Below are 19686 nucleotides of genomic sequence, written 5' to 3' on the forward strand. Positions count from 1 at the left end.
GCCAAAGAAATGGTTCCCGGGAGCAGAAGCAGCTAAATACTGCTTGGAACGAGCTTCATCAGTAAGAATCCTTCTCTCTTCCTTTTGCTTGGAATATACTGACCTATGCATCTAGAAGGCATAATTTGGCAGCTACAGCTCTGATTGGACCCCTAGCCTGGGAACCTCCATATACTGTGGGTGTGGCCCTAAAAAGACACAAAACAAAGTAAAATAAAATAAAATAAAATAGAAGGCATCATTTTCTCTTCCATCCACCTGCTGGCAAGGATAAGCCTGGCCTCTCTTCTTGTTCAACCTCAGCAGGATATAGAAAGAAATGCTAAAGCAGCTGCTGTCAGGCTACACTTTACTGTCCATGAGCCACAGCTGAAGCTACGGCCAGTGGTCCTGCAAAATTCTTAAATGTGACAAATAGCCACACAGCTGTGGGTCCAGCTCTGTGCGAACTTTGGCATGCTCTTGGCATTTAGGCAAAGAAGGTGCGCTCTGTGTGTAGTTAACATAACGCAGGACATATCTCCAGTTATCAGGACTGGGACCACGTTTCTCATGAGGCCTGAGAACGAGCCACCCCTCTCTAGTTAAAATAAGATATTTCAACCATAGGCTAAATGGCTCAAGCTGGATTTGGGATTTATGGAGATGAAAGCCCTAATGAAAAATAAGTTCCTTAACTATAGGTGTGGGTGTGTATATGAAATTCAACCCTAGCTAACTCTCTGTTCCAAATATGTACAGAAGTTTGAGTGAACATAATTTTCCTATCTCCTTAATAAAAAGGTAAAAATATATTATCCTGTAACGCACTAGTTATGGGTATATGGAAGTTCTCTTATAGAAAAGCTTAGCACTCTTTATCAGTGTCTTAAATATTTAAATGTTCAGTTGGACATTTTTTAAAAATCATGGATTTATTATCCAGTATCAGTTCCTTTGTTATGAAACAAAACTATCCATTCTGTCTCATGTTTTAGCAAAGTTTATACTCAGAGATGGGCTGTATCTCCTTATTAAAATGAGATATTTACTATTTCTTTTAGTTTCTTAAATGTAGCAGAAGTAAGACTAGGCAAATATACTGTGCAGTCTGATGCATCACCATTGAAACATAGCAGAATACATGCTGTGGTAAAAAATAGCAAAGAGACACATTTGTTACCAAACCAACCTTGGCTCTGCTGGCTGTCCTCCTGCAGGAGAGCTAACCAACTAATGCTGGGTTGTGGTGAAGGCAAGTGCAGTGTTTATTACAGGTGCCGAACAAGGAGTCTGGGCAGCTAGAGCTCCTAAGACCTAGACTCCTGGTTTGGTGCCTGTGATTAACGGCACACGTTCCTTCAGCACAGGCCTGGTGTTAAGAGATTGGCATCACTGCATGTAGGCAAGTGGACCCAAATGGATTCAGAAACACACACACACAGCTCTCGGTTATAAAGAAATGCATCATATCGAGCTTCCACTTGAGAATCCTTTTAAAAGCTTTACTGTGAAGTACCTTCATCCATGCCATTGAGGATTTCGTTCAGTTCGTCCTCAGTGTATTCACAGTAATGCTCTTTCCAGCTGTCCCCGTTCTCACTGCGCAGGACGACCAGTTCCCTCTCCTTTCCTCGAAGGGCGGCAAAATGAGGGATCTCCACGATCACAGGCCTGACACAGTAAGGCAGAACATTCAGTGTGGACAGGAGCTACACAACAGCAAGACAAGCACCTTGACTCTGTCTGTTGCAAAGTGACCTGGAATTCCTCTCTTTCTGGGGACAGGGACACAGCAGGCCAACCTCCGGAGCCCTCCGGCTAGCACATGGTCCCCCATTAGCTGGCACTCTACCTCAGGGGCACCAGTCCTCAGGGACATGCCGCTCTCTTAAGCCAATGATGTTTCCCTGGGAGTGCATGTGGCATTCTGGAACTTCTCCTTTGATAAATGTAAGTATGACACATTTAACCAAAAGAAATGTACATGCATATCTATGACGTGTGCCCATCTTCTGAAAGGTTTTCTACAAGGTGCAAAATGACAAAATGGTTTCAGAGGGAAAATGGCTCATATGCTGCGTCATTTGATGTGTTATAAATGAGGAGATGTCAGAAAAGTTGACTAGTTGGGAACTGGAGAGACATGCACTCATGGATTTTTTTTTTTCCCTCCTATTTTCTCCATTCAAGGAAACAACAGGCATGTGTACAATGTGGCCCTAATTGGGCAGCTTAGCAGAGAGCCCAATTGTGGCCAATGCCTATTACATTCAGGATCCAGAACATGCACTGCCCTACTATTTTCAGGTTGCATTCACTCTCCAAATTTAGGGAGGCTTTTGATTTTTCAGTCCAGGTTGCTTTGAGACAGACTCCAAATTTATCATAACAACATCATAACTAGCACAGAGTACAACTAGGCAGATCTCATGCTTTAAACGAAAATGAAGGTCACAGCACTTTAAGGGAAAAGATATAAAAACATCACTCCAAAATAAAAGTCACATACCACAAGGTTCAGAAATGGTCCACTAAAGATAGGTTATACAGAATTTAAATCATAGAGAGGGACATGTCATGGGCACAATGACAAAAAGAGAAATCATATTGCAGAAGAAGGAGAAGAATGGGGGCCAGCAGCCATCGATTTGTTTTAAGTCACTCCTACCCAAGGAATTTGGTTCCAGGAGGCCCCAGCTGAAGGATGCGGCTGACCAAACTTTCTCCCTCATTAAGTGGGGGAGGAGCCGTTGGCAGGTGAAGTTTACTGAGTACATCCAAAGCAGCAGTGAAAGAAAGAACATAGGTAAGCTTCAGGTGTTGTTTGCCACAGAACCCCAGCGTCACCAGCTGAAGAACAGGGTGAAGTTTGGTTTCACCCTGCGTTTGGTTCTGCCCCCTCCATTGGTCACAAAGAGCAAGAACAGACACCCAGAGTGTACAATGGAGGCACGTGGAAGGAGGGCACATGGGGGTGGGAGCTGTCCCTACTGAGGTTCACTGCCAGGGCATGAGCCGAAAAAGAAAAAAAAATCTGCTCCACAGGAAAGACAAAGCTGTGGGGAATATAATAAAAACTCTGCCTTTGTAGCGAGGCCAGATGTTTTCATCGATATTCCTCAACAGATGCGACGATTATTAAAAAGCCTTACAGCTACCTGCGCACGAGGGAGGGGAGAGGGCCTGGCACAGACTATGAAAGGGTTCGGTGGGGAATACCCCAATCACAGTGGCATTTTCTGATGCAACCCAAAACTTCACAGGCTCCTTCTGAATCTCTGGTCTGTGTGACAGGAGGACGTGGGAGGTGGCTTCCATCACTGGGAAATACAGACACACTCCTTTTTCAGGTGTGAACACAATTTAGAGCAACCTGTTAATAGTTTGCTCCAAATTATAAGGCTTTAGAACGTCTCCTGAGTTCTCAAGCAAGAAGTCCTCTCCCCAGTGTGACACTGGTAAAGCAAAAGAGTTCATGACCAATAGGATTTTCTCCCAGTTTTCGAGCACAAAGACTTGCTATGACAAGACTTAAACACAATTGACTTGTTTCAAAATATTTTGAAACGTATCCCCTTCCAAAATGTCATTGTTTTGTCAGTTTTCAGCAGTAGCTACTCATTTCTTGGCATATTGAGATACTACTTAATGTAATAGCAGCCGTACAAACAGAAGAAAGGAGAAATGTTTATTTCCGGCTCAAAATTGCTAAAAGGAGGATGGCAGAAGTTAGTCTTGATTTTGTCCTCTTAATGAAATCTATGTCTAAATAAACTGCCAGTGTAATTTAGTGTTATCAAGATAGCACCTTTGATAACAGAAAAGACAAATCACAAAAGACTACATTTTTGGATATTTTATAAAGAATACTGCTTTCCAAAGTGAAGATAATGGTTGTTTTAAACTATACAAGACTTTAAATTTCTGTTCGGAATAGAGCAGTACAGTTGACCCTTGAACAACTATGCAGGTTCACTTATATCCTGATTTTTTTTTTTTAATAGTCAATTATTACAGAACCACACAGCCCATCAGTGGTTCTTGAATCCACAGGTGCAGAAACTGGGATTTGGACAAAACTTTTATAGGAAAGGTAACTGTATACACATTTTCGACTGTGTGGAGGGTCTGAGCCTCTCACCCCTGCTGTTGTTCAAGAGCCAACTGTATTTTTTCTCTATGATTTTACCACTTAAATCTCAGATTTAAAAAAATACCTACCATCGACTAAAACATGATTATTCATATTGGGAGTCTAGCAGCTATTACCGCATCCCAAGAGAAAGAAGTAATAGTTAACCTGAATGTTTAACCCATTAATGCCTTAAAATAAGAGGCATTGAAGTGGAGCCAAGCATTGAGGCATTACTTCCGATTTTTAAAAAAATTTCACAGGGGCCAATCTTCTTTCAAAATGTTTGGACGTACCTTTTTCCACTCCATCCTAGTCATTTCAGGTAGAGGACACAAGCTCATCGGTGACTAAGTGGGAGGTTTATCAGAAACCCTTACCCAAGGAACTGAGCACCAGAAGGTCCAACTTCAATCAGGCGACTGGCCAGGCCTTCTCCTTCCACCATTGGAGGCATTGTCGCCAGTCTATGGCGTTTGACCAGTCGGCAGGTGACTCGAGTTGGGGCGGTACATTTCCGAGGTGGAATAATGATACGGAGCCCGTTGTGTCTGCATCCTCGCATGGCGCCACCCCGGGCATCCACCATAAAACTAACCAGGAAACTAAAAATTAAGAAGAAGATTAGAAGTGTTTTAAAATATTGAGGGCAGTTAAATATGGTTTGTCAAGTTAGTTTTTTTCCCCCATATGCTCTGTTCTTAAAAGATCTCTTTTTTATTTTTAGGCGTGGTGGCCAAAATTTTGTCCTTAAAAGTTATTTTACTTTACACTCATGCCTTTAGTTTGGTTTGGCTGTTGTTTTAACTTTTGTATGATTTTGATCAGTCACTTAAGAAGAGTTCTGCTAATTTTTTGACAATGGTGATATTAAATATAAACTGTACATCAAAAATATGTCCAATTGACTTAGAAAGTGGAATGAAATTATATAAAGAATACGGATGAGTCTCATTTTGTTATAAATGCAAGGACTTCTGCTTCCTTCCACATATGTCCTAGAAAATCCACATAATGAAATAATGTAAGGATAGAGCAGAGAGGAAAGACCCCACTGCAGTTTTTCTAGGTTAGCTCAAAACTTGACTTTTTAAAATTACAACCTGTTCTGATCATTTTAATATAACTCCGTGACTTAAAAAAAATACATAGGTCTTCTCCCAAGATCAATCGACATACAGGCATCCTGCTCCAATATCATCTTACCTAGGATGCTGGTTTATAACTGAATACACCCCCCCCCAAAAAAAAGGAAGAAGAGGAAAAGCAAAATAATCGAGTGTTTTGGATAGGATCAATTTACTGGTTAAAATGCACTTTTTCACTTAAGTAGGAATCTCTCTGCTACAGAATCAATTTACTGGTTAAAATGCACTTTTTCACTTAAGTAGGAATCTCTCTGCTATATCATTCTAATTGATGGGGTGGACAGGAAGCAAGATTACAAATCCCCTCTATTCTGTGTCTTGAAGTGGAAAACCCTGGGCTCATGCTAGTGGAGGAAATCTGTGCATCATGATTTTCCCCAAATTATAATAATTTGCATATGGAAAATCATAGCCAGTAATTTAGAAATGTAAAGGCATCTCTTATTATTTGTGCTCCTTTTCTGCCAAGCTAATTGTTCATGAATAGGGGAAAAATGAGCCGAGGCGACTTGGTTTGTTTAGTGTACTAAGAGAAAGGGTGTGTCTTAATTTTGACATTGTTTCCTTTGGGATGGTCTCGACAGATTCTGATGCAGCTTAGTTTGCATTTTTTGTCATTTTGTTAGTGTCACACTTATTCAAGTCTTGGAGGCACTCACTTTGTCAAGGAGCAAAAGTTAAACCAGGCAATCTGAGAGCCGTGCACATATACACAAGGACGCAAACAAACAGTGTGCACATCTTTAAACAAATAACATCACTGTCTTTCCCAATTTTCCTTGCATTTCCAAGAATTTTACACCAAAACAGAAAGAGGAAAACAACATATAGGTGTATTATGGATCAACCGATCGCTTAACCAGCTCGGAACTATACCAGGTTCATTACACCTAGATATTGTATCCACAACAACATTTAAAACATTTGAAAGGTATTTCAGCAAAGTCAATCATGGGCTAAAAACACAATACATTTGTGTTGTTTTAAGTGAAGGAATAATACCTTAGCATCCTCTTCACAGCAGAATGCAATTCATCATGCATACTATTAAACAGAACCCCTGTTGCTACTCAGAGAAGGAGCCCAGAGCGTCTGTCTGAAGCAGGTCATGCAGGATGAGACCATGAGAGGAGGCATCACAGTCCTTCCCACATGCAGGAGCTGGTCCAGACTGACCAATTCATGCCCCCACCTCTATGTTCTTAGAATGGGGCACAAACTGGGAAGTATAATCAACAGTTTAGTTCGGAAGTGTGGATATTTCTAGTCTTTATCAAAACACACTGAGAAAATGTTGGCTGCTCATCTTATTATTAGGAAAGTATGAGTTTTAAAAAATTATTTTCCATTTGCTTTTTAAAATGCATTATTGGTCAAAAGAATGAAAGAACTGGTAACACTTCTAGAAGACTACAAAGGTTTCTGTCTTTTTTTTTGTTTTTGTCTTTTTAGGGCCACACCTGTGGCATATGGAGGTTCCCAGGCTAGGGGTTGAATTGGAGCTGCAGCTGCTGGCCTACACCACAGCCACAGCCACAGCCACGCCAGGTCCAAGCTGCGTCTGCAACAGAGACCACAGCTCAACAGCAATGCTGGATCCTTAACCCACTGAGTGAGGCCAGGGATTGAACCTGTGTCCTCATGGATACTAGTCAGATTTGTTTTCACTGAGCCACGAGAGGAACTCCAAGGTTTCTTTTATTTTTATTTGACTATAATATTTATGTTGATTTTTGTAAAGACTAGAAAAAAGTGACTTAAGTTTCAATAATATGTTCCAAACTCATTTCCATATTTCTGACTTTCTCTGATATTTTTCATCTTTTGATTGCTAGCCCACTGTTAGTAATCAAAAGATGAAAGAGTGTCTCAAGAAGAGTGACACAAGATGAACAGTGACTCAAACTAGAAAGGAATTATCATAATGCCTCTGCTTACTATTATCAATCATCAATATTCTTTGCACCTTTTGAAGGCATTTAGGAAGTTTCCACATTCATGTTACATGCCATTATATTTCCACTATATTTATTTCCAATGATGGCTTATGGCCTATACAGTGTTTCCATTTAAAATATCTTCTAGCGGTACATTCACTATGGAGTGAATTGAAATAGCTATATTCTTGGCTGTAGCAATGTTTAAATAGCTACATGTTTGATTACTTTCTCTGGTTTTGTGTCATTGACTGTTCCTTTTAAAACCCTCTTTCGTTCTCATTTATTCCCAAATTTCTATGCTCCTTTTCTCACATCATTTGTTTACTCTCTATTAAGTGCCAGGTGCTCTGATAGGAACTGTCCTAAGACCCAGAAAGTAAAGATGGAGTCGCTGCTTCTAAGATACTCAAAGTCTAAGCCCCCCAAATGTCACATGATGGCTACACTTATTTGGAATCACTTACTTTCCTGGTCAATGAGAAATGAATTAAACCATATAACAAGAGCCACATCAGTGCCACAATGGCAGTGACCTTGTTCTCCATATTTCTTCCTGTGTCCTCCACCCCACGCCTGTGCCTAGCACCATGTGAATGGAGCACATAGTAGGGAGCTAATAAATAATTGTTGAATAAGCGAATGAATGGAAGAGTGAGAAGGGTAAGCTGTGATAAGCTGTATATATTTATTTCTAATAGAGAAGAACACCAAAGTAGAAGGTATTTTACTCGTTTGGTCTCTGGACAACCAATCCAGACAGAATTCATTCAAATTACTCATAAAACAGAAAAATGGCTGGGAAGGACTATCTTCAATGTTAAATATTCCTCTACAGGCATCTTTCTGCTCCAAAATAAGAGACCCAATATATTTTTATTTCCCGTTATGGGGGATTAGTAGAAAATAGGAGTAAGCAAAAACTGAAAGTTTGAATATACCAAAGTAAAGGATTTTATTAGGATTGAAAATTGTATGCAGGAAGACCAAAGACTGGGAAATAAAATAAAAGAACTTAAAGACAAGAGCTACAAGTGGATAAATTTAACTATATGTGTCTTGCTGTCATTAAGATCTGGAAAATTCTATTTAAGTTTTGCACCAAAATGCAAAGCAAATCGCAAAAATTAAGATTCCAATATGTATAATTTAGAGAAAAGAAAAGGGTAAATTTCTAATGAAAACCACTTTTGTGTCTTTATCAAATAACTAAAGGAAGTGGCATAGACTAACAAAAAGATGCAAACTCTAGTGAGGGAGTTGAGAGAAAGTGGAGAGAAAAGCAAAACGAAGATATTAAGAAATAAAATGATTAGAAGCCATGAAAGATTTAAATATTAATAGTCAAAATGAAAATGAATGTTTACAAATATAGCAAGAAAATATCTAAGAAAACCAGACTCAAATAATGTAATGCAGAGTGAACAATTAATTTAAAAGCTGACCATGTAGAACTATATATGAAAAGACGTCTTTTCTTCAAATAAGAGGAAATAAGAGAAATAATAACTCAAGTTTAGATCTAGGTGCTGAAGAAAAGTCTTTTAGATAAAACATGCTACTCAGCTAATCCCAACAGTTTATAATAAAAAAAAAAAAACCGGGTTAGCATTTGAGCATTTTCATTACAAAAATCAAAAGGTGTCACTATTTGGAGACATAGTACAATTAATGGATCATTATTCTGCAATGTATAAAGACAAGCAAAAGGTATCAAAAGCATCAAAAAGCAGATTGTAAAAGACTATTTATATATATTTTTTGGGACCATAGGAACAAGTGAAGTGTTGGAAGGAGTGAGTGATGAGATGAATCAGTTCACACTTTAGAGTTGATTAAATAAATCTGATTTTCTCATATTTTCAGGAGAGTAAAAATTGGACAAGATAATACCTATAAAGTTTGGAGATGAAGGGAACTGAAGTAAAAATATGTAATTAAGTATGTACTGAAGAGATGGTATGTGGATCGAGGCTCAAGTCCTGTTTGTGAATCCTGATGAAATCCTCATCCGTCAATGGAGACGAATATCACCACTTAGAATGAGGATTAATCATGTGTGGATAAAGCACTTACACTCAATAAATGCTCGTTCCCATCATTTTCCTTTCCCTATACCCATATGATTATATATATTTTGAATATCTTAAAAATGATAGCCCATTATAATATCTAAAAAGTAAGCAGAAACTGACATTTGTTAAATACTTACAATGAACCGAGGACTTTAATAAAGCAGTTTAATATGGCATGTGTATTAGTTTATGAGCTATACTATTTAAATAAGATATTAAAATACTATTATCACAGAGCACAAGATAATGCAACAAGTACCATGCTCCTTCCTGGATCCAGCTCTGACCTATCAATAGAACCATCTCTGTCCTGAATTGGTGCTGTAACCTTGCAAGTCACTTAGTGTCTTTAGGTTTCAGTTTTCTCATCCATAAAGTGAGAGACTTGGATTAAAGTCTAAGGTAGCTTTCCGGTGTTCAAAGCTAACTAGGTTAGGCGATCTAATAGAATGTTCCATTTTAGACGTTCTGGAAGCATTCCTATTTGGAAAATAAACTGCACTTCCTCCAAGAACTACATGCTATTTGCTGTACGGTTAAAACAACCAACAAGCCATTTTGCAGAAAATGTATACACAGACTGCACTAAACACTGACTTAAGACTGTACAGACAAAAAAAAAAAAAAAAAAAAATCACGTAACATACTCGACTTTAACCGTATATCTTGCTCTCCAAACGGAATTCAGCAATCATGCAAAGTAGAAATTCTCATTAAAGTTTTTGAAATTGTGAGCTATAATGTTATCACAATGTAAAAAGAATAAAAGCAAAAGCAACCCACCATTATTATGCAGATGACTTGCCTAGGAATACGGAGTTGATTAGCTAAACAGGTACATGCTTCAGAGGAGGCAGCAGAAAACAATGACTCCATTTTTATGAGGACTATATTCTTCACCCCCAAAATTACAAATCCTGAGATTTCCTTTTAATTCATCCAGGACCATGGGGTGGGGATGGGAGGAGATTGCGGCATTCAGAGTTAGTTATTGAGTGAAAATAGGAAAAATAAAAAGTCATCAGGGTGCTTCAGTGATCCACAAATACATAGCAAGAGGGCCTTCGATTAAATTTGGTTGCTGGGGTGCTGTGAGGAAACCGCACCATGAGCTCTTTCTCCTCTATAATTCCTTGAATTCCTTCCTAATCTTCCAAATTCTATGAACTGAAAAACTGATGGAAAACGGCTTTGAAGAAAAATGCCTCAAACTTGTTAAAATCACCAAAAAAGTATTTCTCTCACTATGTTCATGTATAGAAACACTGTACTTTAGTGTGTCTTTCAGAAAAAGTGAAAGAATGGATATAAAGTTTTCAGAGTTGGAAATTGTCTTGTTTGTAGATGGTCTGAAGTACTATGATGGATGACTGCACCATAAAAATACTGATTAGGAGCTTGGTAGGAACCTTTAAAAATAACTATTAAAATAACATAGAATAATGGGTATTTTTAGAACACTGGCTAGAAGCATACTATAGCACAATTTCCAAAATATCAAAAGTTTGCATTTCAAGCAGTACTAGCAAGCAAACGCACTATTAATAAGCTTTCAGCCTTTGGTTCATCCAGAATATAGGTTTTTAAAAACTCTGCGAAGTGACACTTAAAATCACAACCTATATTATAACTTGAAAATAGCTCAACCAATTTGCATAATTGTAGGAATAACATTTTTCAGCTCTGTGTAACACTTTTTCTCACAAAAGAAGCTGAGATGTGGAGACCCATGACCAAGACAGGCTCTCACATTAGGTCTACATTCATTTTGGCAGAATCCCACCTAATTTCCAACAAAACAAAAAACACCCACTTTCTTTTCACCATAGAGAAAGGGGAATTCAGCAACAGCCATGATTTGGAGAATATAATTTTTTTTTTTCTCTCTCTCTGTCTGTCTCTCTGGCTAGGTATCGTGACACTAAAGCATCCTGAGGCAAGGAATTGCAGGAGGAAATGGCAAAAGAGGGAAAGGAATAGGCAACATGTTCAGAGAAGGAATTATGTGGAAGTTCACCTGCTGTTGTCACGATCAAGACATGGAGAGGTGCGGCTGCAACAGAATAGATACTTTAGCACAGAGAAGGAATGGATAAAGTGAAATATAAAGAAGGAAATCAGAAGTGACTTTCAACTGAAATATAATATCACTTATATACCAATATAGTATTCATTGAGAAAAAAAGATGGAAATACAAATGAGATACAGCTCTATGCAAATGCTGAGAGAGGAGCCAGGTAGGTACAGGAGCTTTGTGGCAACTCCCAGGTTAGGGACCTGGGATATTATAAAACCACCAGACATGGATTTGTAGCCTTCTTCAACATTGGCTTTTGTGGACACTTAAAATCTAAATGTCCAAGAAGCTACAAAGCAAAGGTCATTCATCACAATGAAAGTTACAAAGTCTTCGATTTGATGGCCGTAGTTTTGCCTCCAAAGCTTTTCATTTATAGTTTTGATACTTTCAAAATAATGGTAATGCCTTTGGGGGCTACTACAGGAGAAATGCAAACAGAAAAGGCACAATTGAAAAAATAGCTCCAATGACAAACAGTAGCATGAAGTAGAAGGCAGAGTAGGTAACATTAATTACCTACTAGTAGGTAACAAAAAACTATGCAAAGTCCCAGTGCTTTTTTTTCAAGACTTTCATTCCCTGGTTTGAGGACTGCTGTCTCCTTGACTGGTCATAGTGTTTAATTCCACTTTATACTCTTCTTCTATCTGAATCTGTTCTTCCTCCAAACACTACATTAAGTTTTTAGAGTCCACTTGGGTTTCTAACACCTCATGATATACAAATGGATATACATATTTTTTGGACCAGGAATCTAACCTCACAAAACAGTTGTCTTGCTGCTTATAAAATAATTTTCTTCACCCAAAAGAATTTACCTTCATGACCTTAAATAAAACAAAACAAAAAAACCCTACAGGGATTGAAATACATTAACAACTAAATTAACTGCTATAGGTACTTAGATAAATATTAACATTGTCAAGTGAGAAAGAAATTTAACTTCCTTGCATTTCACTCTTTGAGCTAACATCTTTTCATGTTTCTTTTCTTTCTTTTTTTTTTTATAATACTTTTATTTTTTTTTGGCTGTACTTGTGGCATGTCGAACTTCCTGGGCCAGGGATCAAATCTGCACTTATAGCAGTGACAATGCCAGATCTTTAACCCACTAAGCCACCAGAGAAGTCCTTTTTTTTTTTTTTTTTTTTTTTAAATGAGACTCTCTTTTTATGAGTAGTTTTAGGGTCACAGTAAAACTGTCTTCAACACATTTTTACAAAACAGAAGTCCTTTGAAAGATTTTTAATGGCCTTCTAGTTACTATAATATCTTATAACATGAATTGGCATTTAATTGTTGGCACTTGGTTGTTATTAAAAAAAAACTATAAGAATAAAGACCCTTGAAATAATAATATTTAAAATGAGTCATGAAACTGGTATTGCTAGAAACTTGTGCCTTACATATGCTGATTCATTATGTATTTATGAAATAGAGAACTGTAAAACTCAAATTCTTGTCCAAGCTCGTACTGGGTGTGATTATGACTGGGATACTAGAAATAATTATTGGCTAGACTGTGAATCAGTAATGCAACTTTTTCAAGAACAACAATGAAATATTACTGTCAGCCTTTCTTTTGCTAGATCTTGGCTGTATCTATTGGGCAGAACGGATTTTTAAATCACTGATACTATTGTCTTAGAGTGATAGACATTAGTCATTGGAAACAGTAGAGATAAAAGAAAATCACTAATTCTGCCTATTGGTAGAAGGTATGTCTTTTACTCATCTAAAACTCCTTTAGTCTAATAATGTACAAAATTAGTGACATATTCATATAAAAGCTAACTTTATTATCCCATCTATCAAAATTTTTTTATTACATTTTGGGCAGATTTTAAAGTGGCTTAAGAATTCACCCAATTAAAAAGAAATTCAGTTCCTTCAAAACTACATGAAAACTATTATGCAGGAACCTGATATATAATGAATAAAATTAGAAGAAATCATTGTTACATGGTATGCTATTATAAATGTTATCCACATACAATCATAGCATGGTAGCTTTAAAATACCATCACACTCAGAACTACTGAGTTTTCAATGATAACTACTCATTCTGTTAAGAATCGTCTTTTGCACTGTGTTTGAGTACTATAGCAGAGACATAACCAGCTGACAGATTACCTGATAAGGATAATAATAAGTCAAACCCTGCCACGATGAATTGTACCACATTGGTATTGGCATTTAGAGGATTCAGAATACATTTTGCTTCACTGATGTGGCATTTGTGAAAGATATGGAAGATGTGCATGGGGGTTGTATAAATACTGATGGCTATAATCTGTTGGGTACTTATTCTTCCCGGGCAGAGTGCTAACTATTTAAGGAGAATCTAATCCTTAAAACTCCCCTACAGAATCCATAACATAATATTCATCAGATAAGTAAACTGAAACTGAGAGATTTTACTTAACTTGCCCAATGTCACACATTGTGTATCAGGGCCAGAATGTGCGTTCTGGTTGGTCTGACTCCAAAGATCACTCTTAACCATCATGTTCTCTCTCTTTCACAGACATGGCAGTCAGTGATCATGTGTGACGTTCACAGAAAAAATTGGTTTATCAGAGACTAACATTTTAAAGATCTTTATTTTAATAAGTGATTAGTCTTTAACCACTGGATACTCTTGGTTCATCCTACGTAATCAATTCTTATCATTTATACGTGTAGCTAGTTTTATTCGCATGGTATGTGTGTTGATGTACTTCAGCTGAGTGTTCTACAGCCCTTCAGCAGCTACGACTTACTTAAGAAATTACTTTTTAAAATTATTTTGAAAATTGTAATATCAGTCACACTTTGACTCTTTTATCAATTCAGTTACTAATAGTTAAACACATTTTGCTTAAAATAATTCTGTCAATTTGTAGGGTGGATATGGACTTCAAACACCTGATTACAGTTTCTAAATGCTGATCCATTATCCATCTATACTCTAGGTCCAAGTTTCTTCTTTTTTCTCCCATTATTGTTGAGAAATTTGGTAGCAGAATGCAATGTTATGGTTTTTGATAATTTACTGCTGTCAGATGTTAACTATCTCATTTTTATGCTTAAAAAGATGAAAGTAAATTTGGATGAGGTTTTATGGTTTTCATTCCTTTGAATAGCTTTTATTTATTTAATTAAAAAGAGTATTATGATTATTTTCAATATTTATGTAACTAATTCTCTATTCTATAAGCCTTTATTAGCAGAAGATCAGACTAAGAAGTCCAAAATTTTCAGCTATATTATCTTAGAGTGCTTTCCTGAAAGGATAATATTTTAGAATAATAAAAATAAGAAAGGATCCATGACTCAAAACAGTCCTGGGGATTATGGATAAGAAGTTTGGGATAATAATTTAAATCAAAATATTACATTTGATTAGATAAAATATGAGAAGGGCAAGTGATAAAATAAAAATATTTTAAAAATTTCTATGTAATTATGAAATTACTACACAACTTGAAAGCATTAAAATGTAAGAAAAGAGCCAATTGTGAAGACTGTTTAAAACTTCAATTTAAAACTCCTTCAGGAATTTATATTCCACAGAACTGAATTCTAATAACTTATGAGCATCTTTAAGAATATTTAAAATTATCAACTAAAATTCCTACTTTAAAAATATATTTAATAGTTGATTTACAATGCTGTAATCAATTAAATAGTTGATTTACAATGCTGTGCCAATTTCTGCTGCACAGCAAAATGACCCAGTCATGCATATACATTCCCTTTCTTATATTATCTTTCATCATGGTCTATCTCAAGAGACTGGATGTAGTTTCCTGTGCTGTACAGTAGGATAAAGTCCTGCTTTTTAATGAGTTGCCACAGACCTGGAAGAGACCCTCTAGGCTATCAGTTGGACATTGCCAGGCTGGGCACATAGGCTTTTCTGTCGCAGAGGGAAAGGGCGTGTGGGGAGGAAGGGGTTAAAGTCCAGGTTTGAGGGAACAGAGAAGACTTTGGCAAAGAGTCCTGTTTTGTCCCAAGGGACCAGCTCTGACCACACCAATGAAGTTCACCCTACTGGGGGTCAGGGACCCCTTTGAAAGAGTTGAAAGTTTGGAAGCTCCTATAAATAGGCAGTATTTCTTAAGTAGTGGCAGATATACTACCTAGACGACTTTTAAAAAATAACTGACAGTTGGACTACTTGTATCTAAATTTCCCTTTTTAATATATGCCTGTTTCAAATACATGTGGAATCCTCTATATGTTTATGTGACTCAAACTTCTGTAAACATTATTTTAAATGCATTAACATGTCAGGAAAGGCACTTATTAAACTAGTCAGTTAATCTTAGTAAATAGAACTTTCCCAAAAAAGCAAAGATCTTGCCCCACTGTTCAAGATGTCTGAACGACAAAACAGGAACGGTAAGGAGGCCACCAGTATACTCTGGTTAGTTAGCAAGCTGTTTGATGCAATTCTACAAGTCATTTTAAAACAATGGTCAGTGTTTCTATGGTGAATTCAACCCTTTCTGCTGGTTTATTTGTGTGATAGAGTCCAGGGTGGATAAAGCAGTGACAAGTTTTTAAAAAGAAGCTTCCTCCGTAAGCTAGCCATCAGCAAAAGCTACCGGACAAAGCTGTTATTTTTCACTCATCTCTTTTTACCTCTTGATCTGGATACATAATATTGATTGACTCACCCTGAATGAATAGGACTGGAAGAAAGAGCCACGTTGTCTAAGTTCTCAGTGCCCCAGCTTAGACGATAAGAATTCCTTTCTGCCTCCTTGGCTAGAGTTGACACCTAAACACAAAGAACACTGGACTTAGTAAAAATACTTTCCTTCAATTAAATTAAAATATAATGACCTCTAAAAAGTGGTATCACAGGAAGATCCTATTACCTAGAAAAATGTTTGTTTAAAAATATATGACTGAGGCATTTAAAATGCATCTATTATATATTATCCCATTTAAATAACTGCTATAAGTTCACATTTGGGTAATTGTCTTTGAAGACAGAAGGTGTTCACTTATTTCCCTACCCAGCCCAAACTGATAAAATCACACCTAGAATGACACTATTCCATAGCAAACTCTACATCATGTCTAATAGAAAATAATTTTCTAAAAGAAAACCTATTTTCCTCTGTACCTTTCATCTTATACCTTAAATGCATCCAATCTTATGTTTTCCTTTAATAGATTTGACAAAGGAATTGATTTTTACATATAATTTCCACAGAAGAATTCAGTGTAGCTCAAGAAACTGCCATTATGTTAGAAAAACACTGCTCGTTGAAAAATCCAGCAAACATTTTTTTGTGTTTTAGAAAAACTCGCAAATCTCTCATCCTAGTTCATCAACTGAATTAGGACAACTGTGGTTTTTTTTTTTTTAGATGAAAGCATTTCTTCTGGACATTTTCAACCTCAGATCCTGTTAAAAAGCTCTCCAGAAAACAGAAACATGAAGGCAAAAAGCACATACCTGGTGACTGGGTATCACAACCGTGTCGTCGATCATGGCACTGTCCCTCAGGTAAGAGGCATGGCTCAGGGTGTGAGACCTGTCGGAACTGAAGGATCGAAGGCTGGTAGGTTGGCAGGAGGTCATGGTCAAATACCAACAGCAGTAGGAGGGTTGGGAGGATGAAATGATGAGCCCAGCAGGAGAGTGAAAAAAGCGTGCTATTAGCTAACAGTGCAACTTCCAGGGGAACATAAATCGCAACCGTGGAAGAAGGAAACATAGGTCGCTGTGTTGTCGTACCTCTCTGTCCAACAACTAAACAAACACATCTTTTGAACGCTTCTTACCACCCAATGGCAAGGGCACCAGGGAATCCAGAAGATAAAATTTGATACTCCTAATCTGATTCATTTTCTTCCCAGAAGTGTTTGAAACCAGCAACTGTAGCTTACTTACTGCCAGGATAAGACATCCACACAGAAAATAATTTCAGGATAGACTGCTTAGATCTGTGTTAAATGTTAATCTCCCTGCAACTAAGAAAAATATGGAGGGGTAGGGGGGATAAGGCTGCCCTTGGAGAGAATGAAAGGAAAGCACGGGTTTCATTTGCACTCATTTTCCTTTCCCTCTGTGCCTCTTTCTTCTCCTCTCCAGCTGAACGCTGGTGCACGCCCCTGGAAGGTACAGAGTGAGATGACCTGTGGCCTGAAGCATGCTTCCTGCGGAAGTGGAGCTCCTCTTGTTTGTCCCTGGTGTTTCCAGCAACGCTATTTCAAAGGACGGCACTGTTCCCTGTGCATGTCCTGTGCGTGGTGAGTGAAGCACCAAAGAGTGTTGGTCGCTGTGGCAATGCGATGCAAGAGCACAAGAAACCACTTCTAAGGCCAACCCACAACACACACATACATCTGCCAGCACAAAAACAAACTGCCAACGGATAGTGACCAAAAATGAGGTGTGGCTTCAAGATGGGATTTAGGCCTTGATAATCAATGCTTTACATTAATAAACCTGAATTTCAAGGTTCTGAATTATATATGCAAATGCAATGATTATATATGCAAATGCAATGGGTGAATCTTGACATTTGCACAGATGCAATTCCATTCCTTCTCCGTCAATTTGTACAAATGACAAAGAGATTGATGTCTTAAATAAACATGTTAGTCTAAGAGTAAAAGATCTGTATTCAAAATATTAGCCCAAAGCCCATAGGGGAAAATAAAGACATATGCAAACTTTCATAATATTTATAGAAGCAAGATTTCATTCACTTTCAGCTAGTAGGTATTTGGCTAGTGAGGCTCTATAGAATTATGGACTAAAGGTCAAGTTAGCATATTTGTTAATAGAAACTATTTTCTTTTGCAAATATATCTAATTTTGTAAACCATATACTGTCATCTTTATGAGGTGTCAAGATAGCCAACTTCAATTATCTTTGAGGAAACCATTGCTTGGCAGATAATTCACAGTAATTTGGGGGCTTCTCCCTCCAGTTCTCCTCTGAGATTTTTTTCCCCCCTTTTTAGGGCTGCACCTGTGGTGTGTGGAAGTTCTCAGGCTAGGGGTCGAATCAGAGCTACAGCTGCGGGCCTATGCCACAACCACAGCAACTCAGAATCCGAGCCGCATCTGCAACCTACACTGCAGCTCGTGGCAACACTAGATCCTTAACCCATTGAGCGAGGCCAGGAGTCTAACCCAAATCCTCAGGTTCATTACCACTGAGCCACAATGGGAACTCCCAATTCCACTCTAAGATTTATGTCCCCAAAGTAGATGCTAAATATTAGAGGGTGACATGAATCCAAAAAGTTTATTGTCTGTTCCTTTGTTTTCACATCGACGTGAATCTGTTTATAGTAAAATGAAATCTAAAAAGAATTTGGCAATACACTGTGTTATGTTGTGTGGGCTCCTGGAGAAAAAGGAGGTTTCTGACACAGCCAAGGCAGGAGCAGCCTGGATGCCCAGCACACTCACTCACAGGGGTTGTGGTCCTGGCATTTGGGAACAGCCTATATTACAGCTGGTTTTTTCAGCTGTGCCATTGAGTTTTGAGGATGCACTTTATAAAAAGGTTGACTAACCTTGGCCTGACCTTGAAATTGAAGATGGGAAGGTGACTAAATTAGTGGGGAAAGGGGTCTTTCATCTCAGCAAAAGGTTATTTCAATTGGTGGACTGAGCTTTTTTTTTTTCTCCTGCTTTAAACCACAAAAGATAGCTAAGATTCACGTGGGTGTGTTTTGTACCGGGTAGCACTAGATCAACAGCTCTATATTCTATTCTCTTTTATTTTATTTTGAATTGAGCCAAAAGAGGTCAACCCCTTGAAATGACATGGCTGTCTGTGGGCTCAGCTGTCTTCCCCCATTAAGTTCTATTGGGCTCAGCTTTGTTAATTACATAATCTCTATCCATCTTTATCTTTAAAATTCATCTCTATCTTTAAAATTCAAAGATCCACCCTATGACTTTACATACTTAAAAGTGCTAAATTTATATGAATGAACAGTAGTACAAAAGGAGCAAGAGGTGCTAGGGAATAGGATTAAAAATGCCTGCTCCCAGAGTTCCTTTGTGGCTCAGCAAGTGAAGTATCTGTCGTTGTCACTGCAGCAGCTTGGGTCACTAGTATGGCTCAAGTTCAATCCCTGGCCAGAGAACTTCCACATGCTGTGGGCAAGGCTGCCCCCCCCCAAAAAAAGCCTGCTCCTAATAGCAAGAGGGGACCCTCTGTCACTACATAGAATTAACCCTTAAATGTAGCACCAGAACAGTAGAAACATAGGTCTCAAAGGGGAAATAGAAGTTCAGCTTGGATGGGAACAGTTCGAATGGCAAAAAAAGGTACTTCACATAAGAGCCACCGTCGTAGCTGCCAC

General features: G+C 37.9%; 1 protein-coding gene across 50 annotated transcripts in view; it reads right to left on the reverse strand.

Annotated features, from left to right (window-relative positions):
* Nucleotides 1-19686, reverse strand: part of ANK2 (ankyrin 2) — a 607793-nt gene that overhangs the window by 48705 nt on the left and 539402 nt on the right. For 13 of the 50 annotated variants that reach the window (XM_084973142.1, XM_084973127.1, XM_084973139.1 and 10 more), the window contains 4 exons: nucleotides 16811-16913; nucleotides 16020-16123; nucleotides 4495-4719; nucleotides 1499-1653 (listed from right to left, as the gene is read on the reverse strand). In XM_084973142.1, the coding sequence (XP_084829268.1) occupies nucleotides 1499-1653; nucleotides 4495-4719; nucleotides 16020-16123; nucleotides 16811-16913 (587 nt within the window). Of the gene's footprint in view, nucleotides 1-1498; nucleotides 1654-2650; nucleotides 2750-4494; nucleotides 4720-11291; nucleotides 11328-16019; nucleotides 16124-16810; nucleotides 16914-19686 lie in introns of all 50 variants that reach the window. The other 37 variants (XM_084973113.1, XM_084973135.1, XM_084973147.1 and 34 more) reach the window with 7 other exon arrangements.

This window comes from Sus scrofa, chromosome 8 (assembly GCF_054392235.1).
Source record: "Sus scrofa isolate SSC_HxYL_T2T_F1_AM1 chromosome 8, Sscrofa_HxYL_maternal_Yorkshire_Landrace_v2.0, whole genome shotgun sequence".
Lineage (NCBI taxonomy): Eukaryota > Metazoa > Chordata > Mammalia > Artiodactyla > Suidae > Sus > Sus scrofa.